This window comes from Podarcis muralis, chromosome 10, assembly GCF_964188315.1.
Source record: "Podarcis muralis chromosome 10, rPodMur119.hap1.1, whole genome shotgun sequence".
NCBI lineage: Eukaryota > Metazoa > Chordata > Lepidosauria > Squamata > Lacertidae > Podarcis > Podarcis muralis.
In genome coordinates this window covers 57551005-57568317 of record NC_135664.1, presented here as the reverse complement: position 1 = coordinate 57568317, position 17313 = coordinate 57551005, and the positions used below count along the sequence as shown (strand labels likewise).

At 44.8% G+C, this 17313-nt stretch overlaps 1 protein-coding gene across 3 annotated transcripts in view; it reads right to left on the bottom strand.

The window, feature by feature from the left end:
- The window catches only part of TMTC1 (transmembrane O-mannosyltransferase targeting cadherins 1), a 171035-nt gene that overhangs the window by 40460 nt on the left and 113262 nt on the right, over positions 1 to 17313 (bottom strand). For all 3 annotated transcript variants that reach the window (XM_077935118.1, XM_077935116.1, XM_077935117.1), the window contains 2 exons: positions 15774 to 15938; positions 13946 to 14059 (listed from right to left, as the gene is read on the bottom strand). In XM_077935118.1, coding sequence (XP_077791244.1) covers positions 13946 to 14059; positions 15774 to 15938 — 279 coding nt within the window. The remainder of the gene's footprint in view (positions 1 to 13945; positions 14060 to 15773; positions 15939 to 17313) is intronic.

Below are 17313 nucleotides of genomic sequence, written 5' to 3'. Positions count from 1 at the left end.
CAGCTTGTTCAGATATTGCAAACGAAGACTTTTTCTAAACATCGGATTTCCCCCAGAGAGGAATATTATGGATTAAACAGAGGGAGACACAAGCTGACATTTTTATGCCAACAGTGTTGGATGAATGCTGCAGGAAGAAAATTTTATGCACGAGGAACATCCATCCCACAATGAACACCCTTCTGAAAGCATTCTTTATGTTAAAAAATAGGCAGGTGTTTGGATTGGGGGGTGGGGGGAATCTGTTTAAAAGCTAATCAGAAAAAGAGCTGGGTAGGGCTTCCATGGAAAAAGTAGTTTACTTATACTGGACCGTGTCAAGGCCAGTTTGTATGAACCTGTGCATGGTGTGGGTGGGTGTTTGTATGTGTGTTTCCCCATGTGAGTCCAGCCCAGTTATAAGCATGGCATTAAGCCTGTGCAAACCTGAAGTGATTGCACTGGGGCCATCCCCAAGTGTGAATGACTCAGCCCTTTTATTTAACAGCTCTCTGAACTCACGTAGGTGTTTAAATCACTGCCTCCTTTCACCCATAGGTAAAGGACGGAACATCACAAAGATCTCTCTTTATAACATTACAAGGAGCACAACAACATATCCACTGTGTCGTCCTAATTATGTAGGACCTGAAATACTGCGCGACAACCCCATCCTTGTCTTGGCATCCTGAGTTGTGTCAATCAAGGACTCTTCAAAGGGTGGAGTGGTTGATTCCTCCCTGTACAATCAAGTTGGGGGTTTCCAACACCAAGTGCAGTACGCAACTATCTCCTTCAGCTCAGTTGGGGTTCTCTTAAAGTAAAGATAAAGGGACCCCTGACCATTAGGTCCAGTCGTGACCGACTCTGGGGTTGCGACGCTCATCTCGCTTTATTGGCCGAGGGAGTCGGCGTACAGCTTCCGGGTCATGTGGCCAGCATGACTAAGCCGCTTCTGGCGAACCAGAGCAGCGCACGGAAACGCCGTTTACCTTCCCACCGGAGCGGTACCTATTTATCTACTTGCACACTTTTGACGTGCTTTCGAACTGCTAGGTGGGCAGGAGCAGAGACCGAGCAACGGGAGCTCACCCTGTCGCGGGGATTCGAACTGCCGACCTTCTGATCGGCAAGCCCTAGGCTCTGTGGTTTAACCCACAGCGCCACCCGCGTCCCTTGGGGTTCTCTTGGGCAGCACTATAATGTCCAGCCTGCCTTGATTCCCCAGCACAATATACATTCATGAATAACGGGCCCCAGTCTGTTGTGGATGCCTTTGCAATGAGACAGAATTCCAGCAGCCTCTTCTCCTCTGGCATTGATGATGAACAGAATCCCTAGCCTTTTTTTTTTTAATGGCCCTCTGTTTTTGCCCCCATATTCAGGTAATCTGAACCATATCCACAGCCTTCACAGCCCCTCCCAACTTTACAGCAGTTTCTAAATTGACATCCCATGGTAGGTATGATGAGGTAGGAGAGAAAGCAGCCATATAATATGGGAGGGGGAGGAAAGTGGTGAGCTGAGCCATAGGATTACTAAATAAAATACCATTTAACACCAGGCTACACCTTCCCGTTCTTTAAAATAACACCCACACAAAAACAGCAGAGGATCCAGTTTCCTTCAAAGCTTCTCCATGAGTTTTTAAAAATTTATATTTGAAACCAGCGTGTCTGGGTTCATTTAAACTTCATTAAATCTCTCTCTGCCTTTACACTCTGAATGCTTTTCAGCAAAGGGCTGCAGGTGACCTTGGACACCATCTGGGATTTATTTCTGCAAAGAATTAAAGTGCCAACACCTCTAGTCAACTTCTGTTTTTGTTGTTCCCTTTTCTTTTCTTTTTTTACAAGAACTCAAAATGTTCTCCGCTGCTTCATTTATGAGAGCTATAGCCATCCTTGTTCCTAACGCATCAAGTACTATTATGGGACCTGGATTAGTCTTTTGGAATCATTTATTGGCGTTTGGGCTTGGTTTGATTTTACGTGTGATTGCACCAATATTCCTTTTGTGCCATGTTTTACTGATCTGTCCCTGTGCATTGCTAAATAAGCACATAGGAAGAATCCAGACACAACCTATGCAGAGTTATATCAAGGTTTCCTCTTTTCTTTTTGTGCTATATATCAGTGAAACACCCACATAAGAATCTTAATGCAATCATGCGTATGATCACATTAGGAATGCTTTCTACCAGTGACACAGCCACATATACACAGCAGTCTGTACAAAATTCAGAAACTAAACCAAACCTTAAAAATGGGAGATTTCTGATGCACAAGTTCCACTTCAGAGACATTGGAAGCTCCTTGATACTTAATCAGGCAGTTGATTCATCTGGTCCATCTAGCTGAGTAATTGTCTCTACACTGACTTAAGAGCATCTCTCCAGTGTTTCAGAGGGGGACATCCAAGCCCTATCAGGGATGCCAGGTCTTCAAATTTGGATCTTTGGCATGCTCTGCCAATGAGCATCGGCCCTTTTTGGGTGATTTGGAATTCCAAAATCAAATGATAAATTGGCTATTTCAGAAGTATCCCTACACTGCTGTAGTACTTTGAAGATTAAGACCGAAAAAAAGTAATCCTGTCTAAGGCTAGAATCTCATTGAAAGCTTCATGGAACTCCTAAACTCCAAGTGAACATTTCCTCATTTTCAGCATTGGAAAAAATGTGTGTGCCATCTCTGTCTCTCACATCAAAGGAGAATGGGACAATGCTGAGCTCTGTGTTTACATTTCTGTCCCATCCTGTGTTCATCACAACAGCGCTGTTTCTATTCTGCTACAGACTGGCTTCTGCTAAAACCAACATTGTTCACATCAATCACTATGACCAAAACTAACATAATTTATTACATAATTTCAGTGGAAGGGAAACATTGAAAACAATGCAGAAAATAATGCCCTTGTTTACATTACATTTGAAAACTATAAAGTCGATTTCTGTTCCTGACCTCCAATGAATTTCAGCAATTTCTGGTCCTTCACAGATTACTGTGAAGATCTTCATACCTAGCTTTATCCCAATGTGTAGATTTCCCAATCCACTAGTCACTAGCACAGATTTCAGGGGAGGGGACATCAAGATGATCTGGAGTTGCTCGGCACCCAGAATGCTTTATGAGTAGTTGCCAGGAAATCATCACCATCATCATAGTCACTACTTCACTTTGGTCAAAATGTGGGATAGAGAGGTGACTGTGGTTACCCATGAGAATCATCCTAATGTCTTCCAACCCAGCTTCAGGGGCAATTGGCTCATTGGTCTACCAAAACACCAATGACAAGGATGAATAGATAAGAAGAGCGCAGATGGCAGACAACCTGAGCCAAATTTTTAAAAGTTCACTAATTTGCTGTGCAACTGAAGACATACAGAAAACTGGTGTCCTTGCACCGAAGCTTATAATAATGCTTAGGAGGCATGACATTGCAGTAGCTCTTCCTTAAGTAAAAGCTATTATAGCTTCAGAGATGTTAAGTACCTCAATGGTGTGGAGCAGGACTTTATATATTGGAGCAAGGAAAATGTATGAAAATTGTATGTGTAAATCTAGGTCCCAACATTTGGGCTTAAGCTACTGTTTCTCCTATTTTTATGAGCACTCCAAATCTGCAGTCTAGAAAACGTTCCTGTGCTGTGCAATCCTATGCATGTTTACTCAGAAGTAAGTCTTGCTGTGTTCAGTGTAGGTTACTCCTAGCTAAAATAATCTTTAAAACAAGCAATAGAAATGGTCGGCATTTCCTTGTTCACCATTCTTCCAAACACAAGAAGTGTTTACATTTGAAATTTTCAACACTTGAGTGGGGAATGCCTGTGACACAATGTGACTCAACTCCAAGTCTGGGCAAATGAGTGAAATGCATTTAATGAATCCATTTTGTTTCAGCAGTGCCCACTGTGTTTTGAATTTCATCACGGTTAAAACGAGACCGTTTGCGTTAGAGCACTTGGTAAGAAGCAGCCTTTTGCTGCTGACAGGCAACCGCAGCCAGAACTCAGGGAGATGAAAGACAATTTCCTTCTCTACTTGCAGTAGGGGGGCTGGAGATTACATTTTAGGGTTGTCTAGAAACTCTGTTGTGCTTTTCCCACTTCCCTTTAGGCCCAATAAGAGGTGATGTTAATTGTATCATTGCAGCTAATACGTCTAGCATTTTTCCTCTTTGAAAAGCTGCCTGGGGAATAGTATTGCGACTGTGGTGTGCAGGAAAAGTGGGATTTTTTTTTTTTTTAAGAAAACACAACACCTCCCTTCCTGCTGCAGTCTCCACGAAAAGCCCTCGTCACCCAGCTGCTATTTTTTCTGGGAGAGAAATATTCATTGATCCCAATGAAAACTCCCTCTTAGGAAGAACAGCATAAGGCCATTTTCACCAGGACCACATTGGGAGTTTTTTTTAAAAAAACAACAACAACCATGTTTTAAGCCTTCCCCACATAACATGCTGCCCTAGCCCAAGTTCTGCAGCTGAAGGACTATTTAATCATATGGTAAAGGGACCCCTGACCATTAGGTCCAGTCATGGCCAACTCTGGGGTTGCGGCGCTCATCTCGCTTTACTGGCCAAGGGAGCCGGCCTACAGCTTCCGGGTCATGTGGCCAGCATGACTAAGCCACTTCTGGCGAACCAGAGCAGCGCACGGAAGCGCCATTTACCTTCCCACCGGAGTGGTACCTATTTATCTACTTGCACTTTGATGTGCTTTCGAACTGCTAGGTTGGCAGGAGCAGGGACCGAGCAACAGAAGCTCACCCTGTCATGGGGATTCAAACCGCCGACCTTCTGATCGGCAAGCCCTAGGCTCTGTGGTTTAACCCACAGTGATGCCATAAATTGCATTTCAACCACCACTCCATAAAGTTCAGCACAGGCACCAACTTGAACAAAATATGGGGGGCACCTGCCTACCCTCCCTTCTCCCCACACTTCTCTGGAGAGCACTTTCCTCCTCCACATGCAACTAGACACAAATCTTGCCGCCGCCCCCCCAGTCTCCCACAAGAAGTTTCTGCCTACTCACCTGCCCCACACCTGTTTGCTTCTCCTACCAGCCTGCTGACCCACTTCCCTCTGCCCAGCTACCCTGGGCTCAGTCACGCCCAGCTACCCTGGGCTCAGTCACGCTCGGAAATGGCGCCGAAAGCTGAGGGCCAAGTTGGGAAAAGAGTGTAGCACCCAGCTTGGGGGGGGAGGTGGCTGCCCAAGGGGGGTTAAATATTTTATGGGTACCATATTTTATGGGTACCATAGAGTTGGTGCCTATGTAACCCAGTACTGTCTACCCTGAATAGGAAGCTTCTTTGTGCCAAATCCGACACTTGGCCCATCTACTTCTGTATTGCCTACACAGGCAGGCAGTGGCTCTCCAGGGTTTCAGCCTGGTGACTCTCCCAGCCCTACCTGAAGATGCTGGGGATTGAACCTGGGACCTTCAGCATGAAAAGCAGATGCTCTACCTCTGAGCTATGCCCCTTCCCAGTCTTTTCCCAGGATATCAAGCTGAGAAATCCCGCAGCCCAAGTTAAATCAGGCTATTAGGAATGGACGATGGGAATCTTCTGCAAAGTGTGTGCTCTGCTTCTGAGCTGTGGCCCTTGCCCAACACGTAGGAATGGCAGCACAGCAGTGAGCCACAGCAGGCAGAGATAGCAGCACCAAGCACTGCAGCTAGAAAGCGAGGAGTGTGCAGCGCTGCTTATCAGCAATGCTGCGTTTTAATGAAGAGGGAGAGCCTGCACACATTTTAATAAGAAAGGCTTCAATGACACATTAAACATTCAGCGCAGCACTAGAAATTGAGCATCCCAATATTCCTATTCAATCTTACACACATTAATATGCACACACTGCGATGATTAGTCGTACTTTGTTTCATCTCAGATGAATACTCTTTGATCTCCTTGCAGCCGGCGTCTCCTGCAGAGCTGGCAGCAGAAAACCAGCTATAGTGGCAAGTATTTTAAAATTAACCTTAGGGGATAACCTTCACCTTCCAACAATCTGCACTTTTCTTTTCTTTTTTTGCAGCCTCTCTCTCAGTTTCTTTTCTTTTCTTTTTTTAAAAAATAGTTCTGCCAAATAGCATGATTCTCTTCTTTTCTGGGGCCAACTACAGAACACCTGGCAAACGACCAGAGAGCTCTATTGCAATGATTTCTCTTTATTGCTTCACTGCAAGTAAGCTTAAAGGTTTATAACCATTATCACCATTCCAGAATATCAACCGCTCGTGAACTCTGATTTAGACACAGCTCAGTTTGCATTCCCCAAAAGAATGAGCCTTTCAAGTTACACTTAATTTCCACCGTCTGTGCTGGGCACACAAGAAAAGAGTTTTTGTCCAGACCAATAAATTTGCGTGTAGAAGTTTGCTTTACCTTAATTATGGCTCCCTCCCATGTGGTTCCATTTCTGAGACCCCCACAACAATTTTTGCAAACGTCTTTGGTGTTATATATTGCAGAACAACTTTGTGGCCTACCATGTCTCCACATTATACCTTTTCTAAAAAGCAGACTGTCACCATGGCCAGCACATGCATTTCCTAATTAGCCTTAGCTACACTAGTAGAAGGGACGCGGGTGGCGCTGTGGGTTAAACCACAGAGCCTAGGACTTGCTGATCAGAAGGTCGGCGGTTCGAATCCCCGCAACAGGGTGAGCTCCCGTTACTCAGTCCCTGCTCCTGCCAACCTAGCAGTTCGAAAGCATGTCAAAGTGCAAGTAGATTAATAGGTACCGCTCCGGCGGGAAGGTAAACGGTGTTTCCATGCGCTGCTCTGGTTCGCCAGAAGTGGCTCAGTCATGCTGGCCACATGACCCGGAAGCTGTACACCGGCTCCCTCGGCCAATAAAGCGAGATGAGCGCCGCAACCCCAGAGTTGGCCACGACTGGTCCTAATGGTCAGGGGTCCTTTTACCTTTACCTTTACACTAGTAGAAAACAATGTTCTAGAAGCCTTGCTTAATATGTAAGCATTACAATTTAATTTAAAGGCTGTCCCTCTCCTTTGAAAACAGATGCCAGTGTTAAGCTGGCCTTTGCAGCAGAAATATGGATTTGTGTTTGGAATGTGAACATTGTGTTCTGTGTCATGTCACAATCTTTGAGGGAGAGATCATGTCAGAAAGTGGATATTGGAGCCCCTTCCACAGCGTTGGGACCATTTTTTGTGTGGGGAGAGGGGGGAAATGTCTAGGGGGGGTCATGACTGAGATACATAAAATTGTGCATGGGCCTGAGAAAGCAGATATAATTTTTCTCACTCTTTCCCATAATATGAGAATCTAATGAAACCAACTGGCCAGAGATTCAGGACAGCCAAAGGGCATTACTTCTTCACACAACACATCATAATCTAACTTCTAGGTTAGTTTATTGCAATGTGTTACACATGGGGCTGCCTCTGAAGAGAGTTTAGACACTTCAATTGGTGCATAATTCACCAGCCAGGTTGCTCTCAGGGGCAAGATGGTTTTGAGCATATAGCACCAGGTAAAGGTAAAGGACCTCTGGATTGACTGGATGGTTAAGTCCAGTCAATGGTGACTATGGGGTGTGGCGCTTATCTCTCTTCAGGCCAAGGGAGCTGGCATTTGTCCACAGAAGCTAGAGCACACGGAGCCTGAGCTGCAATAGCACTTTCCAGCCATTTATATATCATCAACTCTGGCCCAAGAGCACTGGCTGCCAATTCGTTTCCAAGCCCAAAATTGACCTATAAAGCCTTAAATGGCTCAGGACTGCAATACCTCAAGGACTGCCTCTCCCTATATGACCTGACCCAGACTCTGTGATCATCATCTGAGGCTCTTCTTTCATGTGCTCCATCCACAAGAAGTCTGGAGGATGGGAGCATGAGAACAGGCTTTTTCTGCAGTGGCTACCCACTGCAGTGGAATGCTCTCTCCAGGGAGGCTTGCATAGCCTTCATTGCATATCTTTAAGCACCAGGCAAAAACATTCCTCTTCTCTCAGGCCCTTGGCTAATTAAACAATCTACGGCCTTGTAAATTGTTGGGGCAGTACTGTTTTGTTTGCTGTTAGGTATTTCTGTGTTTTTATACTGAAACCACCCTGTGAGCCTAAACTGAAGGGCAGTTTATAAATTTAAAAAATAATAAATCAACCATGGAAATTTGCCAACCCCAGATGCAAGAGGAGATGATGATCAGGTGCTAGAAAACGGACACCCAGGAATGGAGAGGAGAAGTCCCCCCGCCTCTGTTTCTAGATGTCGGACAGAAACGAAAAGGGTGGAGATAGCTACCCTGCTTAAGCTCCTGAGTATCATCAGCTGTACTGACATGTCTTAAAAAGTCATCCCAATGAAGTTTCGAGTTTGGCAAGGTGGCAGGAACATGAACCGCATCCTTTCTCAACTCCTGTTCTTGTCTGGGCCTCGTAGAGGCCTGGAAGCATTTAGTTAGAGGGGGTGGAGTCTCTAGAGAAGTGACTTTGTTTGGGGAAGAAACCAAGAATCAACAGTTATATAAAGCCAGCCAGGTACCCTTTTAGCTTTCCAGTATCATATTGCCTACCTGAGCTGCAATAGCAATTTCCAGCCATTATCTGGGTGGTGCTGCAGCACAGCAAATATCCGTAAGCTAAAATGCTGGGCCCCTACTGCCAGATTCCTTGGTTTGCGCCTCAGATGCCTGACATCTCTAGCACAGGGCTAGTTGATGTCCTTCAGATGCTGCGGGACTACAATCCCCAGCAGGCCCAGCCAGCAGGCCCAATCATAAGGGATGGCGTGGGCAGTAGTCCAGCACACGTGGAGGGTACTGCTTTAGCTATCTCTGCTCTAGGGGAACTCCTGTTCTGAATCATGCAACCTAAATGGTACTTGAAGCCTCTGTGTGCTCATGTTCCTGCCTAATACAGGATTGACCTATGGCTAGGCTTCGCAATCTACCCTTCAGCGGCAAATCCGCTTCCTAAAACACTGACTGCTGGTTGCTAAACTCCTGGTGCTGAATCCCTGATTTACGTCTGCTGACATTCTGGCCAAGGCTACTCGCTTCCCAGCTGGCTGCACCAATCTTCCAGCTGCAAGGAAACCGACATAGTAGCATGAAGCTATGTTTATTTTGCCCACATAACTTAGTTGCTTGAGTTGAAAAGGTAACAGATCAGAGCCGGCAACCACGGCTTAATTCCAAGTTGCCAGGCAACCGCACATCCGCCAGTGAAGTACTTTCAGACGGCGCTACCAGCAACTTTGGAAAGCGGCGCTGCTGGCCCTTCATGGGGCCATAAAGCACCGAGCTGGATGAGGCTCACAATGCTCTGTAAACAAGATCGTTGTGGGCTATATATCTAATGATGCTTAATTAACACTCCTGGCAAATCAATCCTAAAAACAGCCTCCTTCATAATTAAAACTCTGCCAAGTAGGAGACAGCACCGGAGCTATGGCAACTTGATGCTTGCTGAATTAGGGGAGGAAAAAGAAACGAGGGAGAGGGGGGGGACTCTTGACAGCAATTACTGTGTGCTTAGACTAATTCACAAGCAGATGGTTGCACTTAAGCGCCAGTGAAGGAGGACTGCGTGTTACTGTCAGCAGGATGAATAGAGAGGCTGTGTCGAGTAGTGGCTAGCTTTCCATCAGAGAAGCCTGGGGCAGGCGAAAACCATTATTACTTACTATTCATACTCTGCCATCAGTATACATGAGTCCCTTACAAGCTAAACAGGTAGGTCACTGCCTCCAAAGGAGCACCGTGGAACCACTTTAGACTGTCATGGCTTCACCCCAAAGAACTGTGGGAAATGTAGCTTGTTAAGGGTTCTGAAAGTTGTTAGAATACCCCTATTGCCCTCAAAGAAGGACAGTTCCCAGAGTAGCTTAACCATCAATCCCTGATGATCAATCCCTCTTCACAGGCAACCTTTGAGAACTGTAGCTTGTGGGGAGGAATAGGGGTCTCCTAACAACTCTCAGCACCCTTAACAAACCACTGTTCCCAGAATTCGTTTGGGGGAGCCATGGCTGTTTTGAAGTGGTATTGCTTTAAATGTGGTATTGCTTCCCTCCCCTGATTCCCTCTGAGGCTGATAAGCCATGAGGAAGAGTTTGGAAGGTTGCCGTTAGTTCTCCGCTGCCCCTTACCCACTCGCAGCCCCTCTGGGAAAATCACTGGCTAAGCTACTTGTGAGCTACTTGTGAAGCTGCTGGTCCAGCAGCTTCTTCCTCACATGAGGATAAGCCGCAGTACAGGCAGAAACAATGGTTTTTGAGGAGAGATTCGAAAGAAGGAAACAAACACATTCTGGAAGAATCTTTCATATAAGGGGGCATCAGCAAGGAGGGATGGGAGTAGCTGTTTAAGAGAGCTGAGGAAAAGCTCTGGAAAGCTTTAAAGGAAAAGACATGGGAATCATTGCAGGATATGGAAGGGTACGGGGAAGCCACTGAACAAAACTGAAGAGGGCCTTCACTAGGAAGGGGTATCACTGCTTCAATATCCTCTCTCTCTCCCTCTCTCTCTCTCTCTGTCTCTCTCACACACAAGCACACAACCACACCAATTAAGTCCCAAGCGAGATTGGCTGCTCCTTGTGGGAGAAATGAGGATGTGGTGATGCCACATTTCAAATTGCTAGATGTTATGGGGAGTGAAGAGGAGGCGAAGGCACTTGTGTAGCTGCTTCTGTCAGCTGTCAACATCCAGGTTCATTCTCCAGAATGTGAGGCTGACAGGCTTAATTACAGAACTATAATTAATACATACTTGTGTTTAATAAATATTACCTGCCAGTTTACGCGGCACTTCAGATTTGCAAGGTGCTTTGCAACAGAAGGGTGTAATCACAATAACTCAGTGCTATGGATAGATGGATGAGTCTATTACCAGCCCTGGCCAATTCTGTATATGCTCATTCCTAAATCAGCTCTGCCCTCTTTCTGCATTAATTTGTGAGTTTCCTTTAAAAAATGAATGAAAATACATAAAAAAATTTCTCAGTGCACACAATTCTAAAAGTATTTTATCCTAAAATGTGCATTTTGTAATGCATGTTAGTATAGTTTTTAAGCAGAGAGGTGTATTGCAAATTTCAGATAACTGCAAAATATGAGGGATAGTAGCATTAGTCATGCATTAGTCTGGGAGGTGTGAAACTGGCCAGCTCACATTCTTCTAAAGCATTTTCAGAAGCACACAGCTTGTTTTGTCCTCAGTGATTTTTCAAAGCTTCAACATTTTCTGCTCAGCCACCAGAATGAAGGGGAACTGATCAGTCAAGCCAGGAGAAATTCTGCTCTGAAATGCCTGCTTTGGCTTGTTCTTATGCACAGCTCATTAGGGTAGCTAGCCTTCCTAATTCTTTGTACTTTGGCCACAAGCAAGGACAAAAATCCAGGAGGAAAAGCAGATAGACTCATTTGGGCTCCACATTCAACATTTTTTAAATGTCTGGTAATGAAATGCAAATAGTTGGCTGTGCAAATTTCTTAGCAGCATCCTGCTGTATGGAAAAGCTTTCCATGTGACCTTAAAGGCATTTGGCCCCGAGCCAAACTAGAGTTACACAGGAGATGCGTGAACAGTTCCGTAGCTTTTATTTATTTGTTTTTTGAATGAAAAGCAGCTGTGGGAGGCTGCCAGTCTGAGCAGAGGAAGGAGAGGCAGGAGGGGTTGCTTAACCCATTCCCCTTCTGCTATTTGTATGCTCACAATCAACATCCTTAATGAGTACCCCCACCCCCACAAAACTCCCAAGGGTTCTAAAAGCAGTTTGGAGAGCAGCAATACAGAGATGCTTTTCTACTTCTAATCACGGCTACCAATACTTTGTTTCAGTGGGTTTAAATTTAAACTAAACTAAACTAAACATTTCAACTATCTTTGGTTGGTCAACAGAGCTTATTATAAAAAAAGACACACACAAAAATCCATTGGTGTGATATGACACACAATTAGCAATATCTGCTAATAGCTCTAAAAGGTAAAGGGACCCTTGACCATTAGGTCCAGTCGTGGCCAACTCTGGGGTTGCAGAGCTCATCTCGCTTTATTGGCCGAGGGAGCTGGCGTTTGTCCACAGACAGCTTCCGGGTCATGTGGCCAGCATGACTAAGCCGCTTCTGGCAAACCAGAGCAGCGCACGAAAACGCCATTTACCTTCCTGCTGGAGCGGTACCGATTTATCTACTTGCACTTGGACGTGCTTTCGAACTGCTAGGTTGGCAGGAGCAGGGAGCGAGCGACAGGAACTCACTCTGTTGCGGGGATTCGAACCACCAACCTTCTGATCAGCAAGTCCTAGGCTCTGTGGTTTAACCCACAGCGCCACCCGCGTCCCAATAGCTCTACTTGGAAACTAAGTAAAGGTAAAGGGACCCCTGATCATTAGGTCCAGTCGCGGACGACTCTGGGGTTGCGGCGTTCATCTTGCTTTATTGGCTGAGGGAGCCGGCGTACAGCTTCCGGGTCATGTGGCCAGCATGACTAAGCCACTTCTGGTGAACCAGAGCAGCTACATTTGTGTAATTAAAGAGACTGCATTTAAACTTAAGAATCCTCTGTGAGTACTCTTGTAAACTTGAAATGTCCAGGAAGATATTTTATCAAGACACTATATTTAAACATAAGCACTCTCTGAGGGGGTTTATGTGATGTTATGAATTCCAGAAAACCCACAGAGTTGCAGTTATCTCTTTCTGGGAATTAATTTGCCAACAGACTAATTTGCTATGAGAAACATTAATTCATACCAACCTGTTGTCTATGTAAATGAAAAACTCTTGTGCCTGTCGTATGAATTTATGCAGATAAAGCTTTTAGAGGAGTGAGCATTCACTGCTGATTCCCCAGAGCATCCTGTCCAAGGCAAGATACACTGCCTGCATACTTAGGTTCTGAATATAAAGAAAGACACTCCGCAGGAGGCATAACAAGGAGCTGGGCACAAGCTATGAGCATTTTCCAAACACATTTATGAGGAAGTCAGTCCCATTGAACTAACATGAAGGTTTAGGGCAGAATACGTTAGTTCAGTGTGGGACTTCTTTGCTGTTTGCACTGATCATGTCTGCTTGGATTCTGTCTGCATGGACGACTAGTAAATCAGTAAGGGGAACTGCACAGTGACTTACATATATCAAGTAGGGTGATTCTGTGTGCCTGACACTCACAGAAATAGCTCAGTCTCCCAGGCTTGCAGTGGAAACAGAGTATTTGGAGGTAAGGTACTAGAGCCTCATGCTATGAGTCCCATTTGAAACACACACACACACACACACAGAGAGAGAGAGAGAGAGAGAGAGAGAGAGAGAGAGAGAGAGTGAGTTCCATAGATTGTAGTGGCTTCAAGTGCAAGAGCCTAACTCTCTGTTAAGACATTCTCTGATGTACCTGAGGCAAAGCACACCATCTAGAAAAGGTCCCTGAACAAAACAGCACACGCCCCAGGCCTGTAAGACGAGAATAAAAACATGGCATATACCCAAAGTTCCAGAATCACTGGTGATTAACATGCTTCCTAGTAATAAAGATGCTTATGGACCTCCTGGACCAACCAGCTTGTGAGAAGGCACAGCATGTGAGAGTAAAGAATAACAGCCGCAAAATACATCAGAGGTAGGGCGTTGGAACTGGCCTGTGGGCCAGATCCATAATTCCCTCAATCCCCACAGGTGAGTGGGACTGCCCACCTGTCTATCCCTTGGTATCCTAATGATACTGGGAGCATGCCATGCCCTTCAAAGGGGTTCACTGTAACTTCCAACCAGCTGACCAGCAGTTACAGGGAGCCTCTTTGAAGTCCTTTTGGAGGAAGTGGTTCTGTTTCAAGGCGCTTCCCCTCCATGAAGTGCTCCGAGTCCCAGCCGCTTTGTCTGCAGAGGGGAAAATACTTCATTTGAAAACATCTGTCATGTTTGGTCACTGATCAAAAAAAGGCCAGAATGAAAGCAAATAGAACCTTCCTAAGAACTTACTTGAGGGCTGTTTTGTAGTGGTAGATGGCTTCACTGTCACGACCTTGGTCTTTCAAAAAATTGGCATAGTTGTAGTGCACCTTGGCATTATGGGGCAGAGTCTGGATGCCTGACCTATGAACGAGAAACCACATAGGAACAGTAACAAACACAGTTTTGCTTTTTGTTGTTGGGATTGCAGCTCTTGATAGCTTGCCGTAAAAGGTACTAAATATGAGGCATACTGGAAACCACGTACTTGGAAGAAACAGGATGTACCTCTCAAACCAAACTGTAGTTTTGTTGAAAAAATATATATATAAATAATAAATGTCCAGTAGCACCTTAGAGACCAACTAAGTTTGTTCTTGGTATGAACTTTCGTGTGCATGCACACTTCTTCAGTCTCCCCCATCCTCCTATGAATGCCTCAACTGGAAATATACCACCAAGCCATCACTGCCAAAATCATACTGTATGCACACACTTCAAAGCATTGAAACCTGGTTCCTGACCCACTTTGGAAATTATTCTCTAACTAAAAGAGGAAATAATAAATATTCATACCCCCAGCCAAATAGGGAAAGGTGAGGAGCAAATTACAAGGCAACACAAAATGTTTTTCCCATTTCTATTTCCTTCAATCTTGTGACTAATATTTTCCATGCACATTTGCCCAACATGAATTCCTAAACTCTAATATTGTTGCTCCAGAAAATACATAGCAATTGAACTGGCTGGGGGTGAGGGAGGAAAAAACACACACCACAGATTTGAGAACAATGTCCCAGTGTGGTTTCCTTCCGCACTGATTGCTATGGAGTTTCTCACAGACCAACCTGCAATATAGTGCGTTGGCATAAACTACAATGATGTTAATAAAGCCAACACAGGTGATTTTAAAAAACATTTTAGGGCACATGTGATCATAAAAGAGGGTGCCAAACACAGAATTCTCAGCACTCTCACAAAACTACAATTCCCAGTGCTGAGAGATGTGTCATACAATTTAAACCAATTAAAACTGGGTACCATTGGAAAAATTTAAGGTGCTTCCAGCTGGGAGGCTTAATATCTCAAATGGGTTGTTGGTGACAGGTTTTTGCATATTTTCTGCCAAAAAAAGAGGAATTAAATAGGGGAAAAATATAAACTGGTATTTTGATGCTGATGATGTCATGTGCACACTATATAAAACCATGCACACATCAACAGCACCAATCCCCCAATAAATACCCATGTGGAAGCATCCATACTGAGTGTGACATTATCACCCCTCCGTTCTGTAAATCATCACCACCAGTAATAAAGTGTTCCACCATGATAAACCGTTTGCTGTGCAACCTCCTGTTAAATTGCTGTCCATTGATCTTTCCCAAGTGTATGTGTTTGGAACCTATTACATAATTCTGTTTGCAAAGCACAAAAAACAAGCGGGACTACATGCATCACGCTGCTCGTTCTGCAGAGGTAACGTGCATAAATAAAAAGAAGCAAAAGTGTCTTTTCAGGGGTGCAGAGGGAAATCATTCCTAGTCAGCACATTTGGCTCACAGAGCAGATTTACTGATTAAGGATAAGCTATTTTTAGACAGGTAAAGAGCACCATTTTAAAGGTTTAATCCCCAGTGGAGGAGAGACATTGCCTAGCGATCCATTCTCTCTCTGTCCCACACTATCACCTGCTTATATGGTGGCTAAAACACATATTGTACTGTTCACATTCCAAGTAATATGTATTCTTCAGGTAAGGTATGAAAAATATTACTGGTGGGCCTTGGAGAACCCCAAGAAAGCCAAAATGTTTCCCCAGCCTTGCTGCCCGCCCTTCACCTTAGATCAATCTTACCTGAAAAGGGACTCTCTTGACAGCCAGATTTCATTCTGCTTCACTGTTTTCCATGAGAACAGCAACAACAGCAAAGCTGAGAGGGTCGCTGCAGTGGCTCCCCATTTATTTAGCCACATACAAAGTTTGTTTAAGCCATGGACCAAGAGGATGCAGTACCCCATACTGAAAAAGCAATCAGGGAAGGAGAAGGGAGAGAAATAATTATAGCAAGATGCAATGGTTGAGGTTCTTTCACAGAGGTTAGCATAACCAGCAAGAGGGCAGGTCCCTTGCATTATCTGGTCTTCTCTCACAGTGGGGCAATATATTGCTAGATGGAGTCATTACTCCTCTGTGTCTCTTTGCTCATTCTTCAACATAACTAACTTAACACAATGCATGCTGCAATTTGACTACATCATGCCAAGCTTCCACCGCCTAAGTCAATGATGTGAGGCAGGGGGCAGGATAACACACAGTGAGGTGACATCCCGTCAGTTGTTTTGTTAAGCTAGACCAGGGATGGGGGACCTTTGGGCCTCTGGATGTTACTGAACTCCAACTCCCATCAACTCCAACCAGCCTAGCTCAGTGGTGAAGGAAGATTAGAGTCCTGGCTCTCCATATGTTGCAACTGCCATCATAATTGGCCAGCCTGGATGGATCTGATGGGAGGTAGAGTCCTCATCCCGGGGTCCTCATCCCTTAGTTAAACATTATGAGAGAGAAGGTGCCAAGACACTCAGTGTGGTTCCTGCTCCTTCTCTCTTGGCAACATCTAGTTGTACTTTGGTTCTCAAAAACCTGCAGAACATATTTGGCAACTCCAGAAGTTCAATTTTATGATGCAAATATTAAATTGGGGTAGCCAAAGTAGTGCCTTTCAGGTGTTGATGGACCACAATTCTAATCAACTCTACAGGGAGTTTTAGTTTAGCAACAGCTGGAGGACACGGCGGTGGCTACCCTTGGTTTTAACTGTAGGGGGAGGGAATTGTAATTCTGCAATACATAAAGTTGTATGAGAGTAGCTTCCACCATGGCTATAGAAACCAGGTAGTCAGTGTAACCGGGACAAAAGAACACAAACACACACATATACTCTGTCCTTTGGATATTGTAAAATACATACTCTCCCCATCACAGAACTTCCGTGTTGGAAAAAATAATGAGGGAAGCAGCTCCCCATGGGTGTGATCCCAAGTCATAGTTCCTGGGGAAATTCTCCAAGGTCAAGGTTTTCGACTATTGCCCTTGGCAAAGTTTTTAAATCTGGAAGAAAATGCTCCTTCAACTAAGATCCTCAACTTTAGTCTACCTCATACTGGCTGGGAAACTCAGAACAATATAGGACACTTCTAAGACTTTAGCCTTTTCTGACTATCCATTTGGTGCCACAGCTTTTAAAATAACAACTAAATAGCCAGGGTGAGGATGAGGGGAAAGAGATCAGGGTCATGGGATATATATATTTTGGGAGGAGGTTAACCTTTTGTCAGTAATGTTCCAATTCAAAGCTGGGTATCACCCCACAAGCTTGCTATTCACAATGGGAGGA